This window comes from Hydra vulgaris, chromosome 12, assembly GCF_038396675.1.
Source record: "Hydra vulgaris chromosome 12, alternate assembly HydraT2T_AEP".
NCBI classification, from domain to species: domain Eukaryota; kingdom Metazoa; phylum Cnidaria; class Hydrozoa; order Anthoathecata; family Hydridae; genus Hydra; species Hydra vulgaris.
In genome coordinates, this window is record NC_088931.1 from 8,305,001 (window position 1) to 8,319,994 (window position 14,994).

Sequence of the window (14,994 nt, forward strand, 5' to 3'; positions counted from 1 at the left end):
TACTCAGAATTTTGAAAAAAATTGAAACAACTTACATAATAGTAGGGTGTTTGATAGCCAACATTTTGTAGATTTGAAGGATAAGGAACTGGTTGAGGCTGGTAGAAGTTTGGGTTTTGAGAATTATAACCAACATTCTGGGGATTATACAAAGGATCTTTTTCAGTTACTGGTTGAGGCTGGTAGAAGTTTGGGTTTTGAGAAGTATAAGCAATGCTCTGTGGATTATACGAAGGATCTTTTTCAGTTACTTGATAATAACCAGGCGGTGGTGGAGCTTATAGAAATATTAAATATTAATTATTTGTTTTTATTACTTTAGTTGTTAAAACAGGTGATATCATTTTATTTAATGATAATTAAAAATATAACTATTTTCTTCTAAAGACAATAGTTATAAGAAAAAAATACTAAAACTAACAATAAATATCATAATTTAGTAATTTCTAATAACAACTATAATTTAAACAAATAATTTTCAAAAATTTTAAAATACGAATACATGTTTATTAATGAATGAATGGTGACAAAATTAGGAAAAAATACATTTTGAAACAAAAATCTTTATTTATATTCAAGACAAAACCAATTATCATTTTTTTTTTTAAATTTCTCTTTGTATAGGAAAATATCAGCTTTTCTATCCAAAACCTGAGTATTTATAGAGTTATATTGTTGTTTTAAGTAACTCATTCTTTGTTCAAAAAATAGATGCTTATTGAAGCAAAAAGAAATTGTAATACTTCCATTTGTTCTCTTTTAAGTATAAGGGAGTGGATTAAAGCTATAGGGTCACCTTTTGAGCAATACTAAAAGAAGTATTACTGATTACATATTAACTATTATTAAAAGATAGCCTGCTAACTAGTTAACACTTAACTCTTGTGCATTTATAGTTGATAAAGTTGTTTATACAGTGCACACATGCTCCTCCTTTTTTTTCTCGTTGTATTGCCTAGTTCTGTAAAAAAATTTCTTCGTTTTAAATAACACAGTTTTGTGATATAGTTCCAGTAATTTAGTGTCTTTTGATGTTTGTAATAAAATAGATAATAAAATAGCTTTCTTTAAAAGATTTTTTTTAGACCCTTTTGTTAACCATACACATTTTTAAGCTCTTGTGAAGCAACCTTGTTATAAGCATTTCTTTTATCGCTGTATAAGTTATTGAGTTTGAATTTTTGCTGTTTTTTTTTGCTTTAATAAACTGTTAAATAAATCAACTTCAGTGATGCATTTTTATTTGCGACTCTGATTGTTATTTTTGACAGGTGTTTCTTTGTTGCAATGAATACAGGCAAATTTAAAACAAAACTACATAACTATGCTGGACTTTCATTAAAAAACTAACTACAACATTATTTACAACCAAACTACATAATTATGTTAAAATTTCATAAAAAAAATTTACAGCTATTCAAACAATTTATTTACAACTAAAAAATGTACATAATAATAAATAACAAGGTATTTAATAACAAAATTAGCAAATTTAAATTAACTTTTCTAAAAAAGTTGAAAATACTTTGTTATTAAAATAATCTTATGAATATTTTTCCATAAGTTTTAAATGGCACATTTAAACTTGTGTAACTCACTATTTTTTATAAATAAAATTTATTTAGCTTTGAAAATAAAGAACTTTTATAGAGATTTTTTTTGTCTACTTCTACAAACTTTTTGATAACAAAAAAACATGTTGTTTAGGGTTTAACACCCATAGATCTACATTTGTGTGGTTTAAACTATTTTTACACAACATTGTTTCTGGAAAAAACTATACCAGTAGTGCTAATGCAATCCAGTTGCAGCAATAAAGTTACATATGGATAGCTATAAAGCAATAGAGCTACATATGAGTTAATAAAAAAGCTTATCTTTGCTTAAAAGAGTCAAAATGGAATCAATTGCAATAGTATTATTATAAACTGATTTTCAGTAGTTGATTATGTATTTATAGAAATTTTGTCTGATTACAAGGGTAAACTTATACTTGAATAATAATTAATTCTTCAAACTTCTTTGAATATCCTAAATAAAGATTAGAAAAAAGGATAGTACAAATTAGTAATATAATTGTAGGATGCATCTATCGTCCCTTATATGTGCATTACTGAATTTAAGGCCATCTACTTACTAAAAATTTACTAGACAAATTATAAATAAAAAATAAAAATATTGTTCAATAAGGCGAATATCAACCTCTCAAACTATTACTAATCTAATGAGGTATCAGTCTTTCTTAACTCTATGTGTTTTAACTCTCTCTCTATTTGCATATCACCATACCAAAAAGAATCACTATACAATCTAAAACACCCATTGATAATATTTTTGTAAACTTCTACCCTCTAAATCTTAAATCAGGCAATCTAACAGTATCTCTTACTGATCAACTCATCCAATTTATTATACCATTATTCCCAACAAAACATATCATTGCTCTTGTAAAAACTTTAACCAAATTATGTTTCTTAATAATCTCACAACAATAGATTGGGAGCCTGTAACCAGAGAAGTGAAAAACATCAATAATTCTCTCTCAAAACTTTTACAACTTATTAGCAAAGCCTTAGAATACAAGGCACATTTTGTACTCGCTACTATTTAAGAAAAAAACCTCATCAAAACCATAGATTACTGCTGGCATTATTAAATCCATAAATTTAAATAACAAACTTTATAAAAAGTACATCAAATGTAAACAGGAGCTCTTAAAACTGGAACTCTTCAACCAATTCAAACATTACATAAACAAAATTAGCAACTTGTGTCTCAAAAAAAAAAAAAAAAAAAATTTAACTCTAACTACTTTGATGAAAATATTAGTTACCTCAAAAAAACTTGGATAGGAATAAAAACATAATAAATATAAAATAAAATACTAATATTACTGTAGAAAGTTTACTTGTAAATAATCAGACTATCACTGACAAAAAGCAAATTGCTTACTTATTTAACAATTATTTCTTCTCAATCTAAAATAAAAAAGTATACCCTCTAAGAATTTGGCCACTATCTAAAAAACTGTAATCCAAACACACTTTTTATATCACCAATTACACCACAAGAGTAAAAGGATTATTTATCCACAATGAACCCAAAAAAGAGCACAGGTCCCAACAGCATTCCCACAAATATACTTATCTTAGCCCCAAAAGAAATGTCATCCATTAACCACTATAATTAATGAGTTCCTTAAATCCGAAACATATCCTGAACTGTTAAAAATTGCTAGGGTTATTCTAATCTTGAAAACAGGCTCAAATACAAATTATCTTGACTTTTGACTAATTTCACTACGATCCAATATCAGTAAATTGCGGGAAAATTTTATGTATAAGAAACTAAAAAGTTTTCTAAGCAAGCATATGTGTCTATATAAGCTTCAGTTTATATTTCACAAAAAACATAGTACCAACCAAGTACTCGTAGACATAACCTAAACCATACGCAAGGCTTCAGACAATAACACACTTACTTGTGGGGGTTTTATTGACTTACAGAAGGCACTTGATACTGCAGATCAAGGAATTTTGTTATCAAATTTACATCACTATGGTATCATAGGAATTGCTCACTTATGGTTTAAGTCATACTTCTTGAACCATTCTCAATTTATTACAATTTCCGATATCTCTTCTAATTTCAAATCAATATCTGTAAGTGTTCCCCAAGGTTATATTCTTGGCACTCTCCTTTTTCTTATCTACATTAATGACTTAAACACATGCACTAAGTTCTCAAAAACCTATCATTTTAGTGATGGCATTAATGCCCTAATAACTGAAAAATCACATAAAAAAACAAATAAACACCTTAATTACAACTTGGCCTGCTTCAATGGTTAAATGTTAAAAAAAAACGGAAATAGTTCAATTTAAACCACACTCTGTACAATTTCATAAAAAATTCTCATTAATATATGGTATGCTATATTTAACTCGTATATGCTTAATGGTTGTCAGATATGGGGGCAAAATCATTCCAAGTATACAAAGATCATAGAAAACCTTCAAAAGAAATCACTTCAAATATTTCATTTCCAATCTTATAGATTTGTAGGTCGTCACGTTACATAACTGTCAGTTACATAACTGTTTGGGACTGATCTAAACTTTGTATTTACTTTATAAAAATAAATGATTGATTGATTGGTTAAATAAGAAGTCATTCATTATTTCTTTAACATATAAATAGGCATGAGTTATGCAATTTTCATTAAAATTTCTGAAACTATTATTAATTATTTATTAATTTAACTGATATATACAATTTTTTTTTAAAAAGCATGGGTATTAAATAAAAATTATTACTTTTTTCCATATCTAGCTTGTTGTGTCAACAACTATCAAACTTTAAATTAGTTTTTGTTTTTATTTACTTGTCAATATTTTCTTCAAATAAATCGACAGCGTTCAACTAGTTTCACAACGTTTAAGCCCTTTTAAAAATTAGGCGTTGTTCAAAAAATATCATTTCAAAAATATATTTAAATACCGTAGAGTGGGGTAATTGAGCACTTCACATATTTAATAAATCGGCGGAGCAAGAAGAAGATTCATATTGTCTTATCGCGGAACCCCGTTTACATTGCCGCCTTCAGTTTATAAAACAAATTAAAAATTAAAAGTTAAAAATTTACAGGTTGAAAATTATATAGTAAAACATAATATATTAAAAGTAGTACATCGTATAATAAGGTATATATATTTTCTTTTAGTTATTTATTTTTTATTTTTAGAAGACGAAAATAAGAAACAAATCAAAACGAAAATAAGTGAGTAATGATGACTTTTTTCAGTTTAATTATTTTATGTTCCAATTTAAAAAAAAAGAATTTAAGATTGAAGTTATTTTCTAATAGAAATCGTATAGATACTCTATTGAATTGTTTTGGGGAGAAGTTTAGAAGAGTTTGTTTTTAATAAAATTTTTCAAAAAACATTTCCATATAAATGATCCATGGTATTGAATTTGAAATGAACTGAGTTTTAAATAAGATCTTGGAACAACAAATTTATTAGTTGAAAATTTTGTGGGGTATTTGAGTAATTTCGGTGAAGTAAGAGTGAAATATATTAGGAGATAAACCATGTTTTGACTTAAACATTAGAAGCATAACTTGGTATATGTTAAGTTTATAAACGTTGAGTGCATTAAGTTCTATTAAAAGAGATTCGCCATTAACAGTTCTGTTGACACCAAAAAGAATTCTACTTGCATGTTTTTGTATGCTATAGATTCTTTTAAGCTTCTTATAATTGGTACTTCCACATGCAATATTGCAATGGAAGATAACTACGAATAAATGAAAAATTTTAATTTTTAAAGACTCAATATTAAGAAATGGCTTAACTTTATATAACATTTAGATATTTTTGGAGATTTTGTTTTCAATAAGTTCAATATGATAATTCCATGATATATTTTCATCTATAATCACTCCTACAAAGTTAGCCGTTGACTCTCTTTTAACAACTGTTTTATTCATGAAGAGATTAGGTAATTTTTAAGAAAATCTCTCCTACTAGGTTTGTCAAATAAAATAAATTTAGTTTTCCCAACATTTACTGAAAGTTTATTATTTATAATCCCGAAGAATTATTAAAAATAATTATAATTTATTTTTAATAATTCTTCGTTAGATATTCTAAACAGGTCTTTTATATTACTATTTGAATAAAAAAAATTCGAATCACCAGCTAATAAAATAACATTAAAAATGTTGGATACTAAATATATATCATTTATATAGAGTATGAATAATAGCGGGCTTAGGATTGATCCCCAGGGAACACCACAATTTATAATATGTTTTTCTGTTTCATTTGCTGCATATATTGTGTATTGTTTTCTGTTTGACAGGTAACTTTTAAACCATAGTAAGTTATTGGTTAGTATTCCATACAGTTCTAGTTTTTTTAAAAGAATATCATGATTAACAGTGTCAAGTGTATTTGACAAATCAATAAAAACTCCTAATATATAGCAATTATTATTGATATATGATTTATTAGCTCGACTACCGCATGATCCTTTAAGTGATCTTTTTTAAGCCCAAGTTGTTTTTAATACATTATGTTGCTCTCAGCAGTTAAATATCAGTCTATTATTACATAATTCGTCCTAACAGTTTTGAGAAACATGGTAAGACAGAAATAGATCTATAATTAGACATATTTGTATCATCGCCAGATTTAAAAATAGGTATGATCTTAGCAAATTCTAATTTCTCTGGTACAATTCCGGATTTTAGTTAAAGGTTTAAAATGTAAAGCAGTGACAGTTCAATAATATCAAACACTGCTTTAACAACGTTCACGCTAATTTTATCGATGCCAGCGCATTTATATTTTTTTAAACAGTTAAAAGCATTTTACAACTTACTTATGTTTAATTTTACTTCTTTCATAGATGCATTGGTTGATTTCATGTAAGATTCAAAGTTTGAGGTGTTTTTTGGAATTTTATCAGCTAACGATGAGCCAATGTAAAGAAAAAATTTATTGAGCTTTTTAATTATGGCTTCTTTATTATAAATCATTTCCCCGTTAACTAAGAGTTTTTGTGGCAAATTGTGTTTTGGACATTTATTTTTACCGATTACCTCCTTAATCACATTTCACTTTTTTTGTGTGATCCGAGTGTTATTTCCAACAACCTTGCATAATAACTTTTTTTGCGTGTTTCTTTGGTTTTTCAAACATGTTTTTATATATTTTGTATTTTTATTCATTTTTATATGTTTTATGTTTTAAATACTTTTCATAAAGTTTTTGTTTTCTCTTTGATGATTTATACAAAGCTTCGGTCATCCATGGGTTTAAAAGTGAAATTGAATTTAAAATTTTTTTTAACTGGAAATGCCAATCATAGTGTTTACAAAACTGTGCCTAAAATAATTCAGACACATTATTCGCATTTTGAGATAATAATATAAGATTGCAATCAGTTTTTTCAGATAAAAGATTTCGAAAGTATAATATAAAGTTTTTATTAATTTGTCATATTAAGATTGTTGATTTAGAGACAGAACGATTAAGGGTTATATTATTTGTAATTAAGAATATTGGGTAGTGATCAATTATGTCGGTTTTGATTATACTCGATTTTATTAGGCAATTATGAAAATTATTAGTGAATACATTCATGGGCGCTGGAAGTGTTTAAAGACTGGGGGCAGGGGGCAGAAATGGGTGGGGCTTGGGGAGGGGTACTCTTCCCTGAATGGGGTGTTTGGGGGGGCGTTATCCCACTAAAATATTTTAGACATAATTAACCATGCTGAATACAGATTTGCAATCCTTTTAAAATCATTATATTTAAATATATGGTACAAAACAAAATCTAACAAAAGCAATTACAGTAACTGTAAAAAATGCCTAAATACGGATGAACGTTCACGGTTTATAGCCACAAACTCCTCCATGAGTGCTATAATGTCAACCTTGTCTAGGTAATCTTTGTTAATGTGCATTAAAGCGAGGTGAGTGAGGCAACTCTGTGACATTGTTGACCGCAGCCAAGTATTAAGCCGTCTCAATGCACTGAAGGACCTTTCAGAACTAGCTACGGATATTGGAACAGATAAACACAACACAGCTACCTGTTCCACCATGTCAAATAACCTGCGGGTACTTGGTTCAAGGTCTTTTAAAGCTGCTGCTAGCTGGTGTAAATCTTTAGGCAGTGACTTTTCCTTAAACAACTGTGGAAGCAGTTGCAGCTGTAACTGCAACATAGGAACATCGACATTATTAGGCAAACTTTGCAGTGGCATGCTGTTTAGTGTGGCTGCATTACTTGTAGATGTGCATGAACCTATCAAAATAGCTTCTGTGCTTGAAATTTTATGCAATCCTTCTTGGTTAAAACAGCGCTGCAGTTCTGCAACTGAGTGGTCAATGTCTTCGAAGAGACTTTTCTTGTTAACTGTAGTTGACATCTGTAGTTAACTGTTCTACGTTACGGCTTTGAGCTCCATGCGAAAAACAAACAGGAGCATTAACTGTGGAACTACGCTGTGTCATAGGCAGCTCGAAATTCAGTGTGGTAGCTTTCTTAATGGCCTTCCTGTGTAATTCTGAAGCAAATTCATCACTACGCAAGTCTTGAAGTTGAGTTAGAAGGAGTGGAACACATTTTTCAGCGGCTGATGCACTCAGTGACGGGCTCTGTAAAGGTTTGCCTACTAATTCAAACTTAGAAAATAGAGGATTGCATAATAGGATTCCATAAAAGGTTTGTGCCTTAAAAACTTCTTTGGCTAAGCCTGAGATTTTAGAACTTGCATCAACACGTACTGACCTGTCGCCTGCTAGCTGAGACAATGTTTCATGAACTTCTCCATAAGTTGTCATAATTCTACTAATGGCTTTTGCCCTAATGAACCATCGATTTGGACATAAGCTGACCAAGTTCAGAACAATATCATCTGAACCAAACAAAGATTCATACAATGCCTTTCTCTTTGAAGACTCTCATGATTGTTCCAACATCACGCACAAATTGAATTGTGTCAATAACCATTTTTATTTCAAAGCAGACCTCTTGTAAAACAAGATCCAACGAATGATTTGCGCAGTGAACATACACTGCCTGTGGGTAAGTTTCTCCGAGACAAGCTTTTACTCCAGATAAGCGTTCGCTCATGTTACTGGCTCCATCAAATGCATAGCCAACTAGTTTATTCATTGGTATTGTGCAGCGGGTAAACACATCAATTATGGCATTAAACAATGTTTCAGCAGTGTTGTTCTGGCAATTGTAGAAGTCCATAAAGCATTCCTGTACTTTTAAATTAGGGCCTACATACCGTATGCTGACAGAAAGTTGTTCATGATCCGCCACATCTGTAGTTCCATCAGCTGTAAGGCCAAGATATGAGCACTGTGATATATTAGTGACAATGCTTCGTTGAACTGAATGTGCAAACATTTGAATAATTTCATAATGTATTGTGTCTGACATCCATGTGTCGCGTTTGTTCAACCACTCTTTCACAGAGGGTACATCTTGTACCCGTTATAGTACAAGCTGCCAAAGATTTCCATCATGATTTTCGCCTCCTCTCAATGCCAGACCCTGTCGTCCTAAATATTTAATGCTTGATAATATTACTTTCAAAATAGTCCGAACGATGGCCTGAGATGATGACACTTGTTCGCTCAAAATAGCAGATATGGAAAACCCAGAATCAACAAAAACAATAGCTTGTCGGTTGCTTAAAGTTACTAGTTTCTTATTCACAGCTTCCAAGCAGTTGAAACACCAAACAGAATCTGTCTCAGGAACATAGTGTAACCATGGTCATTTTGCAAACCAAATTCTCTTAGAGGACCTTTCATACTGATCTGATGCAAATTTCTTAGTTGGGAATTTGTACGTAGAAGGGGGTTGAAAGGGATAAAAGACCAGGTCAGTACCTGTTACTACCGGTACAGCAGGTTTGCTTGACTCAAACTTGGCAGAGAAAGTGGATGTGGTAGACACAAATGGCTGTGTTGATGGATCAGAATCATACTGCGAGGATGTAGTGGTTTCACAAGCACAATCACTAGTTTCAGTTTGGCCCGTGTCTGACCTAAAGGATTTGGATATGGATACTACATACATTTCACCTTTTAGTATTTGTTAAAAAAAATATTTTCAGTAGTCTTGCGTATGCTAGCTAACCTAGGCAACGACTTAGTACAATCGTCTGTTTCATGACTTAAATTTAACATATTAAATGCTTACTAACCTCGCTCTTGAAAAGAAGACGTCTATAGTCTTTAAACGGGGCTTCTATGCTTCTGACATTGGTTGATTTGTTAAAGAATTGTGCGATTAAACATTAAAACAAATTTTGCTTTTTTAGATTTTATTTCATTTTCATGGAGTCTGTACTCTATACTCTGTACAATGAAATTTTTTTACTAATCGAATTCTATTGAAAAATTCTTAATTTAGTTCTCTTTTTTGTCACGGATAATGACTTTGAAATAATAGACTTTCAAAAGTTGCGTTTTGACGTTTTCAAAACTGAAAATATTTTTTTTGCGACTGATTTATATGAGAGCGATATTTTCTTTTATAACAGAAAAGTATTTGACTCTATTTTGACTATATTTTGTTATTAAAACTTTTAAAGCTGAACTCCAAACAAACATAGGAAAGTTCACGGTAATACACATCCACATCAGGAACTTAAATACAGATATCGATAAGCTAAAGTACTTTCTTATCGAATGCAAAAGTTCTTTCAAAAAAAAAGAACTTTTGCATTCTTTTGAATGCAAAAGTTTTTTTCTTCGGAGTGCATAAAATTATCGCTGTTTTGAATCGCAGAGAGTGACATTTGGGGGGAGGGGGCAAAAGATATCCTCTGCCCCCGGCGCAGAAATGCTGAAAACCTCGTTTGGTAGTGCGTTCCATAAGAGAGCGTTGCGGTTATTGAAAAAATTATAACAAAAGAGGCATTTATTGTCCATTTCATGATGAAAACGCTTGCAATGACCGTAGCTTGGTGGGATGCTTGATGAATCAATATGCCAGCTGAATCAAGTCATTGTTTTCGATTTTCTATTTGTGTATGAGGTTGGTGCGTAAACCTTATTTAGTAGAGAGGTGAGGACAAGTTTGATGCGTCTTGTCTCGTAATCGAAGCGCTTTATTATGTGCAGTACTTTGGTAGCCCGATGCTGGATGCGTTCTATGAAATTTATATCTTTTTCAAGATGCGGGCACCAGGCGTCCATATTTTGGTGTCTCTGTTGATAAGCATTTATCAACAGAGACACCAAAATATTCCATATTTTGGTGTCTCTGTTGATAAATGTGTTTTTAAGATTCCAAGGACTTTATTGGACTTGGCAGCGGCTATTTTTGCTTGCCATGCTTTAAGTCGTTATAGATTTGAACGCCTAGGTCTTTTTTGGATATTGACAACTCGAGTTCTATTCTAGCGACGCTGCCGTTAGCGTCGTGCTCGTTCATCAAGTAAACGTTGTAAACGTTTACTTGATGAATATTAAAGAAAATGGTTTGACGAAGTCAAGAAAAAGCTCGTCTTGGAAGCTTGCGAGAAACGCTCTAGGTGAGAGAGTCCATGACCTCAAATAGATTTGTAACGCAGATTTGTACAGCAGATTTTTAATTCATTTTGATATTTCAAATAAATTTTATTTTTTGCTTCTGTTAAAAAAATTTATTGCACTGAAAAATAGCTCTACGTTTGCGTACCCAAATGGTAAATGGTGTTAAATGGTATCGAGGCAATAAATGTCTGAAAGATTCTATAAAATAAAAAACGTTTGTGCAAGTTTTGGTTCAGAGTCAGTAATGCTTGATGCATACTTTAAGTACATGATGATACTTGAGGCTTACTTTAAGCGCATGATGATACTTGAGGCTTGCTTCATGTACATGATGACTTCAGGCATCATGATAAATTGAAGACTTAAATACTTTTTAAGTATTCAAATAATAATTGCATCGTCATGTTTCATTTGTTTTGTAACGCGAATTCTCGGATTATGATTCTCAGGCCAAATCTATCGATAAAATTATTGTAGTATATGCACAATGGGAAAAAATCGAGTTTTTTGTGCGAAAGTTATATTCGTAGTTTTTTTTATTAGAATAGCTATATTTATATATAAAATCCATAAACAAAGTAATAAACATGTAATTATATAATATTAAAAAAAATTAAATTTTGGTGAAAAATACGAAATATTTTTAATGGACATGATATTTTTATGGACAACTTTTAAAAGTGTAAACATTAAAAATATTACTTTTCAATGCATGTATTTGTCATAAAATAACTTTTTAGATTTATATTTACAGAACTTATATATTATAAAAGTAATGAAAGATTTTAGGAATTCTTTGTGTACAAAACATCTTTTTTACAAGTTCAATATTTCTCATCAACTGACCATTAACCGAAGACCAATCTTTTGTTATAATTTTTTTTATTGCAAAAAGTAGCAAAATATTTATGTTGCATGGCTATTTATATACATTTAGAATGACATTTACATAGTCAAATGTTTGGAGGATATTGGAGGATAGTTTATCTAATACCTTATAATAAAGGTTAGTAGCAAAAAAGTATCGAAAACTGTCTGTTTTCAATGCATAAAAACTAATGATTACACTAACGTTAAACTGTTTTTAAAAGTCTAAGCGAAAAAAACATAGTTAATTAAAATGATAACTTTTAAAATGAAAGTCAATGAAGTTAATTTAAAACAATAGTAGCGTAATAAAGCTGATAAATAAAAAATGCAAAATAGCGTTTTGAAACACTTGTCAAATTAACGTGTAAATAAACCGCATAAAATTAAGCCTAAATAATATTTAATATTTTTTTAACTAAATATTTCCTTTAATAAACATGTCTTCACCATTATGACAAATTTTCACCGTGCAATGCCGACATTGATTCTTTGGTATTTTGGCACGCTCCTGTCCCACTGTGACATGGTTTAAAAAAAATAGATGTTACTAAATTAGTTTTCGAATGAAATAAAAATTTCGAATAAAAAAATAGCTTAGCTATTTTTATAAAACATTTTGTCACATACATTAAAAAACTTATTTGTAACTGTCAACATATTTTTTTAAAAAATTGTTTTTTCAATATTAACAACAACTTTTATAATAAGTAATAGCTTCATTCAATCCCATTTATCCCTGTATCATTAAAATAAATGCTTCTCCAAAAAACCGAATTTTTTTTTACTAAGAAGATTCCAAAACAAAATGTTTATTTTATTTGTCTTAATAAATACTTCTAAAAAAAAAAGAAAATTAGTACGCTGCTGTTTTTAATGTTTTACACGTACGGGAGTTGGCCGCAATGTAAAGTTGACGAGCTGCGTTTATCTTCAGAGCCTTTCATCAGAAAGTGACAAAAGTTACACAGAACCTTCTTAATTTTCCATTTCATCATTTACTATAGTATTGCCAAGATTCGCGCATGCGCATAGGAGATATTAAGATTTATGCGTTTTTTGGACAAAAACGTAACTTTTGGAACATCGCTTCCTTTTTACTTTACAAAGTAAATAGTTAGTCGTATGAAAATAAAATTATTGTAAAAGTTCCAGTCACGATTGGTTTACTATATTCAGTCACACTTTTTTTCAAAGTTGTCGTTTTTCAAGATCTATAGACCCGGGGTAAGTTGACAAAATTTTCACGGGTTAAGTTGGCTCATAGCATTTACTATGAAAAAAAATATATATATTTTTATAAAATTAAATTTTTTCTTGTTTTGATTTTTAACAACATTAAAAAAATTTATTCTTACAAAAAAATAAAAAATAAATTTTTATAAGGTTTTTTTCACAGATATAAATTTTTTTTTCACAGATATAAATTTTTAATAAGGTTTTTTTTCACAGATAAAAAGTGGGCTACTGTTTTGCCTGTTATACGGACTAATATTTGGTACCAGCTAAAAGTAATGTTAAACTTTGGGATAAAATTGTTGCCAAAATTAATAGTAAAATAATTTCTATTAATTTTGTACTTAATAGTATGTTAATAATCATTTTTATAGTTTGCGCCAGCTTACCCCGTGATGGTGAAACTTGACGCAATTTTTTTTTTTTTTTTTGAGGGTCCGGAAAGGCCCTAAGAGTTTAAGACTACACTTTAATATTTAAAAAAAAAATGTACTCCTAGGTCTACAGAGCTCATAGAGTAAAAACCGAGCCAACCTAACCCCGGTCTCCCCTATTAGTATTTACATACAACAAGAAATACCGCTGAAACAAATTACTTTGAGCTAATAAACCTCATAAGGATATGAACATTATTTATGCATAAAGGTATGAACCTTATGCATTATTAAATCGTTTCCCGATGATTTTCATCTTAAAAAAAATTCTTATGTAATTTTCTCAAGTTGATACTGGAAAACTATTTAAAAAACTACGCATAATGGTCATGCAACATTTTATTTAACCAGTTAACATTTTTCCCAACTTTTGCTGCCAATTTAAATAATTAACTAATTTTCAACGCAATTTATTTTTCGATAACTTTTTTTACTATTTTATTCTCTTTTAGTCTGTTTGTTGATTCGCTTTTCTTTTTTCTCATTTCTGATAGTTCTGCTTTTCTACGCAACTCATCATTTATGACAATTCTTCATCATTCAAACTTTACGTGGCTATTGCTTAGCGCTTCTGAACTTGCATTACTGCATTTCAAAGCAATTTAGCTAATTCATGTTCATCTAAGTCTTACCTTACTTTTTCGTGACTTTTCTGGGCTCCTGATACTGGCTTTCTACGCGATTCAACTAATTTAAAATTAGATTTGAATATCTAAACTTCAACTCAATTTTTTCCACGGTTATCTTTTAGGTAATCTTTTCAGATAAATAAATTCAAAAGTGCTTTTAAAATGCTTAAAACTAACAAAGCAAAATGTTCTGATGATATAAACTGTGATATAGTCATAGATTCATACGATACTATAAAATACATTTTGAATATTATCGGCCAGTATCTGTCGTCTCTGTATTTTCAAAAAATTCAGAAAGAATTTTGTTTAATCAAATATGTTTAACCAAATCTACTTTAATAAACTTGCTATTAATTATATAGTTTATAAGAATCAATAGGTTTCAAACAAAATAACTCTACCAAACATCCCTTAATTCATCTTACTCGAAGTATAATTGATTCATTTGAAAAGTCAGAATTTACTTTAGGCATCTTTATAGATTTATCTAAGGCTTTTCACACTATTGACCATGAAATACTGTTTAAAAAACTGAATGCTATTTAAAACATCGCTAACGATTTGTCCTCATAGAAAAATCTTTTTACATGATTTTTTATATATAGCCTGTTAAGTTCCGCAAGGATCTGTACTAGGACAGCTATTATTTCTAATTTATGTTAATGATCATTATAAAGTCTCAAAATTAACAACACTAATGTTAATGATCATTATAAAGTCTCAAAATTAACAACACTAATGTTA

At 29.8% G+C, this 14,994-nt stretch overlaps 2 protein-coding genes across 2 annotated transcripts in view; both read right to left on the reverse strand.

The window, feature by feature from the left end:
* LOC136087841 (uncharacterized) overlaps positions 1-4,477 on the reverse strand; it is a 13,112-nt gene extending 8,635 nt beyond the window's left edge. Inside the window, exons 1-2 of the mRNA XM_065811429.1 lie at positions 4,317-4,477; positions 36-277 (exon numbers count right to left, since the gene is read on the reverse strand). Of these exons, the coding sequence (XP_065667501.1) occupies positions 36-277; positions 4,317-4,326 (252 nt within the window). The 5' untranslated portion in view covers positions 4,327-4,477. The remainder of the gene's footprint in view (positions 1-35; positions 278-4,316) is intronic.
* Positions 4,478-8,454: 3,977 nt separating this feature from the next.
* LOC136087929 (uncharacterized) lies at positions 8,455-8,973 on the reverse strand. Its single transcript, XM_065811558.1, has one exon. It carries the CDS (start codon positions 8,971-8,973, stop codon positions 8,455-8,457), a length of 519 nt encoding a protein of 172 aa, XP_065667630.1.
* Between the last annotated feature and the right edge of the window lie 6,021 nt (positions 8,974-14,994).